The 7069-nt window shown below is 38.9% G+C and overlaps 1 protein-coding gene and 1 long non-coding RNA gene across 2 annotated transcripts in view; both read right to left on the reverse strand.

The window, feature by feature from the left end:
- Nucleotides 1-1548: 1548 nt before the first annotated feature.
- The window catches only part of LOC310859926 (uncharacterized protein), a gene marked incomplete at both ends in the record, with an annotated part of 42927 nt that continues 37406 nt past the window's right edge, over nt 1549-7069 (reverse strand). The window contains 4 exons of the mRNA XM_083766691.1: nt 1549-1572; nt 1921-2027; nt 2519-2657; nt 6365-6418. Coding sequence (XP_083622817.1) covers nt 1549-1572; nt 1921-2027; nt 2519-2657; nt 6365-6418 — 324 coding nt within the window. The remainder of the gene's footprint in view (nt 1573-1920; nt 2028-2518; nt 2658-6364; nt 6419-7069) is intronic.
- Nucleotides 6656-7069, reverse strand: part of LOC310860256 — a 644-nt gene continuing 230 nt past the window's right edge. Inside the window, exons 2-3 of the long non-coding RNA XR_014569359.1 lie at nt 6816-6869; nt 6656-6711 (exon numbers count right to left, since the gene is read on the reverse strand). This is a non-coding gene — a long non-coding RNA (uncharacterized lncRNA). The remainder of the gene's footprint in view (nt 6712-6815; nt 6870-7069) is intronic.

The following is a 7069-nucleotide window of genomic DNA, read 5'->3' on the forward strand; positions in this document are numbered from 1 at the left end:
ATATCCAGTAATGTAATCCTATCAAAAATATTTCATGCAAATACAAACACAGGCTAAATTATCTATTTTGGTTGTGATAAAAAACACTTATTTACATTTAATTTTAACATTTCATCATGTCACATATGCACACATTTGTCACACAGATATGTGTGCACTGCACTCACATGCATGACTATGCTCTCACACACACGCGCACACGCAAGCGCACACGCACACGCACACACACACACACACACACACACACACACTCCGCACTTCCTTATGCACGCATGCACGCACGCACGCACACACAATACACGCACGCATTCACGCATTCACGCACAACACACACACAACACATACATGCACGCACGCACACACGCATGCACAGAGGCTACAAGAAGCAGAGAGGTCCCACAGTAGCAGATATCTCAAGCTCTTGGAGAGATGTCCCTCTCATCTCCACCCCCAGGTCTCTGACGGGAAGGAGCTCCATATCACCTCGATGGAGCTCTGAGCTCCCTCTAACCTTCAGCACTACCTCCACCTGCTCAGTCATCAAAGAGACAGACAACCATACAGACATGTGAAGAGGACCTACTTATTTCTTACTGCACAGTAAAGTCAAGTAAAGTAAAATGATTGGTATTAAAGTAACTGCTGGAAATATTTAAGGATTTCTTTCAAATAGGAATCATGTAATTCCTATGATATTTTACAGTTAAAGGAACACTATATCACACTGTTGATGTGTATTCCTGATCAGCATATGGGTGAAGCTGAAAACTGACATAGGTCTATTTATTTTTATACAGTATATTCAATGATAGTTCAGAGACACGCAGAACACTGCTCAGTTATACAGCTGCCAATGGAAAATGTTTTAGATACTTAAGTACTCAAAGTAGTCTTCAATGACTTACCTCACAACCATTCCTGGTCAAGGAGGTAAAGCAGGGACCAATCTCTGTACTGGAGTCTCCCAGGAAGTGGAACGTTCTATTGGTTGAGTTAATTTCAGAGGATTGGTTGGCTGGGCATCTGATTGTCACACTCTGAAAAGATATGTGGCTGTGTAACCGTAGAAATCTCAGCTGGACAATGTCGAGACCAGCATACCCAAACTACAAGAGATTAAAAATATTAATTTGAGTCACAAAGAAGAAACATTTAATCCATGTCAGTTGTCAATTAGTTTGTCAGTTTTACCTTGTTTTCTCCAAGTAGTTGGCTGAACCACTGAACAGGCTTCGTTGCCTCTTTTTCCCATCTACCTGTAATCTGCAGATATGGGTGTTATATCACTACAGGAAAGCTCCATTGACCACAACATTACAATTTAGATATTTTGCATTATGCTCTAGTCTAAATTATGTACAGTACAAGACAGGCATACGTGGGAGGAATCTGAGCTTTTAGAGTGCTACAAAGTAACTATGTTAGGTAAACATTTATAAAACAACCTGGCTCCAGACCATAGACCCCACCCTCTCACTGGGTGGAGGATCTCTGGCTTCAGTTTGATAATCAGACTAATAAGATCTGCCTAGACTCTAACATACACTACTACCTAAATAACATACTTGGCATCTGTGGACAAATAGCATAGATTTATCTAAATAATGTAGCAAAAAAGTAAAAGAGTATTGACCATAAACAGAGTTTGAATAATTTTGTTAGTCATGTGACTGCTCGCCTCTCATCTGACTTGTTTCTACTAGTCAAGTCAATATAATTTTTAATTGTTTTTGGCTTTTTGCCTTTATTGATAGTGAAGATGGACAGGAAAGAGGGAGGGAGAGAAGGGTAGAGACATGCAGCAAAGGTCGTCATGAAAGGGACTCGAATACGCAAGGCGCTGTCAGGCCAGAGCCTATATATGTGGCATGCGCCTGGACCAGTAGGCCAGCGGGTATACGTACCAGCGAGTATACGTACCTGTGACTGTAGAGGCGGTATGCATGTTGTTCCTCCAGCTGTGAAATTGCAGAACACTTGCACGGCATCATAAGGACAACCCTGGTTAGGATCCATATAGAAATACCCTGAAAGACAACGAACCACAGTTGCTTTAAAGTCACACAATTTAAGGCTGAATAAAATCCATGTCTCAAGTCTAAAGCTCTGCAGCAATGAACTGTTACCTCAGTTTGTTGGTTGCTCACATACTTGGCAGAATATTTTCATTTTTATTCACAAAAGTTGAATTTGACTAATAATGGAATTACAGCTACGCAAACTAATCATAAGTGATGAAAGTTTAAAGGGACTAGGGGGCCAGGGCTATTATACTGTATATTTTCTACCATATTTACTGTAGGAGAAAACTTTCGCACACCTAGAAATCAGGCGTATGCACAGGTGCGTACTGCGTAGGCCAGTCGACATCAATGAATGTGTATTTGCTCGGTACATGAGTATTTACTTATTTAATGACCTTCCTCAGGCATACCATATTTACTCAAAGCGATTCAATATGTATGACATGATTCAGACTATTCAAATGATATTGTCATAAAGTTATTACATAGCTTACCATCATTCAGGTGTGGGTATATGAGTCCCAGCTCATGGCAGGTGGTACCAGGGCTATCCTTGGTTCCTTGCGGCTTGCTGAGGTATTCATGAGCCTCATCACTCACATATTCTGTCCATCTCCTGGACACTGAGCGGGGCTGTTATTGTGGAACCCATATATAAGTCAGTCTTTAGATATAATTAAAACAAATTGGTTGATTTATTGATTGATTGATTGACTGATGGATTACTTTAACAGTTTGCAAAAAGAGGCACGTGGCACAGAAAATAATGCTAAAAGGATAACCCAGATAAGTTCTCAGAGCTTGTTTCCATTAGGGTCCTGTGTATTCAATTCATTGAGACATCTAAAGACAAACAATAATTTACAATACTATGCAAAATATATCATATATACGAGTAGCAATAACAAAGATAGATATACAGCAAGATGTACAGTAAATAGTTGGATCATTTCTGGGGAAAACGAAACCAACTAATCTCTCAAGAACAGATTCTGAGCTGCGCTACTGAATCTGTTGACAGGGGCACACAGTACGTGTACGTATATACATTGTTGTTAGTGAGAATGAAAACATAGGCGCCCCACCGGAAGAGGAGGGCTGATGGCGGACCAAATGGGTCAACATCCTATTATCCACATTCTATAGAGCGTTGCAGTCCCGCCCCCTCGAGAGACCCGGAAAAGAAATCCCTGTTCATTTTCCTCATAGACTTTTCAGAAAGTATTATTTAAAGACGTTTACGCCACGGACAAAGCCAATTCTTGTCGTGACAAATCATGACAACAAACAAAAATTTCGGGCTGAACAAATAATTAGAAAGAAGAAGAAAATGGCAGGTTTAAACACTTTTTTTGTTGTTTTTCTTCTTTGTAATTATTTGTTTGGTCCAAAATATTGTGTTTGTTGTCATGATTTGTCACGACAAGAGTTAGCTTCGTACGACGCTTATAAGGTCTTTAAATAAATACGTTTTGAAATGTCTATGGGAAAAATGCATTGGAAACTTTTTCCTGGGCCTGGCAGCGTCGTGAAAGGGGGCGGGACTGCGACACTCTATTGGGCACTGCCTCTTGAGGTAAAGGAAACAAGCAGCAGAGGGTGCTGTTTTTCCTTTGTTTTGTTTTGCCAATGGGTTCCCAGATTGTCAAACATCAATGATTCAATCACCACAATAAAGCCAATATTCATTATAAGGCATGCAACAAGTCCAATGACAGAATAAAGATATTGTGTTAATGAAGCATAGATGAGATGAAATATTATACCAACTTTTTGTAGTCCTCTTCTTCGTCCCAAAAGGATGAGCTTTTGCCTAAGTCTTTGCCTAGATTTAAGCCCCGGTCTTTGATTGGATCTGGGTCCAGCCCCTGATTTAGATCTTTGACTCATTCTTGGATTTGGTTTTGGTCCAAGTCTTTGATGGATCCTGCGTGAGCCTGGTGCACCTGGCTTCCCCTGTGGAATACATGAGTTTGTATTTGAAGCTTAAGGATGGTGAATTTAATTATTTTGTAAACAGCACTTCAGTGTTTGTATGCAACATTGAACCTAACTAATATACTGCCATCAAGCAGTAACAAAAAAACAACATTACATTATAATGTCAACATTGTGTTTTTAACAAATGGTCATTAGTTGACTTATTTAGTCTTACTGGTAATCCATGCCGGCCCTTAACTCCTTTTGGTCCTGTCTTTCCGTCAATGCCCTTCTGCCCCTGTAAAGAACCAAATACAGTCAAGGATGGGTGAGAATTTGAATACCACAGTTGTTATTTGGTTGGCACGAGGTACAGCAGTGCTGATGTACAGTACAATATAATATTGCTTGACTATCAGACTTGGATACTTGCCTTTTTTCCAAAGAGGCCCTGAAAGACAGATGTAACAGAAATTAATTTTGCAGAAACCACAGATAAATGCAAAACAAAAGGGCATATACTTGAAATGCAAGATATAAAATTGACATACAGGGATTCCAGGTAAGCCTTCACGCCCAGGTGGGCCACGGGGACCAATATCTCCCTGTACAAAGTAATTATAAAAATGCCTCACATATGGATAAGAGCAAGAATTCAGTATGGAGTTATATGGTACACTTTGAAAATGCATGCACAAAGCAATATAGAACTAACCTGTATCCCTTTGGGACCTATTCTGCCTTTGAACCCCTTCAAACCTCGATTCCCCTGAGATCACAAAAACAAATGAGTTGTTTGCTTCTCAGACACGGTGTACCATTTTCTCTTTTGAAAATGTAAATAATAAAAGTAAAATGATTTCAACATACTTTTGGCCCATGTAGTCCGATTGGTCCTGGTATGCCTCTATGACCAGACAGGCCCTTTGTTTGAAACAGTAGATATGTCACAAAGCTTATCTGAGGTATCTGAGCTTTCTCATTTATGTGTTTGAAACAGTAGATATGTCACAAAGCTTATCTAAGGTATCTGAGGTTTCTCATTTATGTGTTTGAAACAGAAGATATGTCACAAAGCTTATCTGAGGTATCTGAGGTTTCTCATTTATGTGTTTGAAACAGTAGATATGTCACAAAGCTTATCTGAGGTATCTGAGGTTTCTCATTTATGTGTTTGAAACAGTAGATATGTCACAAAGCTTATCTGAGGTATCTGAGGTTTCTCATTTATGTGTTTGAAACAGTAGATATGTCACAAAGCTTATCTGAGGTATCTGAGGTTTCTCATTTATGTGTTTGAAACAGTAGATATGTCACAAAGCTTATCTGAGGTATCTGAGGTTTCTCATTTATGTGTTTGAAACAGTAGATATGTCACAAAGCTTATCTGAGGTATCTGAGCTTTCTCATTTATGTGTTTGAAACAGTAGATATGTCACAAAGCTTATCTGAGGTATCTGAGCTTTCTCATTTATGTGTTTGAAACAGTAGATATGTCACAAAGCTTATCTGAGGTATCTGAGGTTTCTCATTTATGTGTTTGAAACAGTAGATATGTCACAAAGCTTATCTGAGGTATCTGAGGTTTCTCATTTATGTGTTTCAAGGACCCAGTAAAATCCTTCAACTATACAATAACCAATTTGAATTAAATACTACATGCATTAAGCATTTGATTTGTTTAAATTGTAAAATATGAATAAATCAAATAAAAAAGTTATGTTCGACAGAGTAGTCAGCAACCGAGGCAATTGTGTTTACCTTGGTGCCAATACGACCAGTTAAACCCTTTTCACCTCTCAGGCCTGGAAGACCCTATGTAGAAACGAGCAGTGATATACAGTAATTATAAATTACATTAACTGTAATCTTCTGTGTTAGCCAAGACCATTACAATATACCTTTGGTCCCACTGGTCCAGGTGGTCCCAATTTTCCTTTTGGTCCAACTTTACCCTGGATGATACAGCATTGAGGGAGTAAAATTAAAGTAGAAAAAAAGCTCTATTTATACAATGCAATGTATGACTGATTTGAGACATACATAAAGGACATGGTGACTTTACTTTGAATCCTGTCACTCCTCTGTTGCCCCTCAGTGCAGGTAGCCCAGGTTTACCCTGAAAACCGACCAATTTCCAATTTATCTCACAAGAGTACTAGCGGGTCAAAATATAACTGCTGTGAATGCTTGTTTGTGCCAATATATTCAGCCTGTATGCTTGAGTTTACAGTAGGATTGTATTCTGTATGTACATTATAAATGTTATACAGCTCACCATCGGGCCACGGGAGCCAATTATTCCAGGTGATCCTCGGAAACCAATATCACCCTTTGGATTAAGTATGGGAGGAATGAGATGTAGGAATTATTGTGCAAACAACTGATAAATCACAGAATCAATGTTACATTTATCTTACCGGATCTCCCGGATTTCCCTCCACCCCCAGTAAACCATCCAAGCCACCAACAGCCTGAGAACACAACCCAAAATGATATCAAAACAATCGGCAACATCAAATGATTAAATGAAATTCTGTTCACTGATCAGAATACTAATTGTTAATTTATTTCTATATACATTACAACCATGATGATCCCACAACATGAACTCTACCGAACATATAAAAACTCACATACTGCAGCACTAGTACTAACTAACTACTAACTAAATTAAGTGTATTTGAACCATGTGGTCAAAAGGGATACTTGCGGGTTTTCCGGATTTTCCTGCAGGACCAGGTTTCCCTGGAGGACCTTGAGCTCCCTAGGCAATAGATTTGATTAGAGTTGGTGATTAGGTTTGATAAACAAAAGGAAGGTACTGGTAGTATACAATAGAGAGAACAATTATATATTATTGAAACTCACAGGTTTTCCAAGAACTGCTTTGTTTCCTTTTCTCCCTGTCAAAGCTTGCACTCCCTTCATCAAAGAAAACATAAGAAACACACCTCAGAATCCAACTACTACCAATAGTCATCAGGCACTAAAACTGAAATTCCTGGACAGTACACTGTACCTATTGTCAAGTGAAAATTCACATTGTCCTTTTAAATAAGGAGAAACTGCTGTATTTTTCAATCAATGGCATTTCTGAAATTCTACAGTGAGTCTAGAAAGGG

Source organism: Protomyctophum parallelum (assembly GCF_964188405.1).
Source record: "Protomyctophum parallelum genome assembly, chromosome: 6".
Taxonomy (NCBI): domain Eukaryota; kingdom Metazoa; phylum Chordata; class Actinopteri; order Myctophiformes; family Myctophidae; genus Protomyctophum; species Protomyctophum parallelum.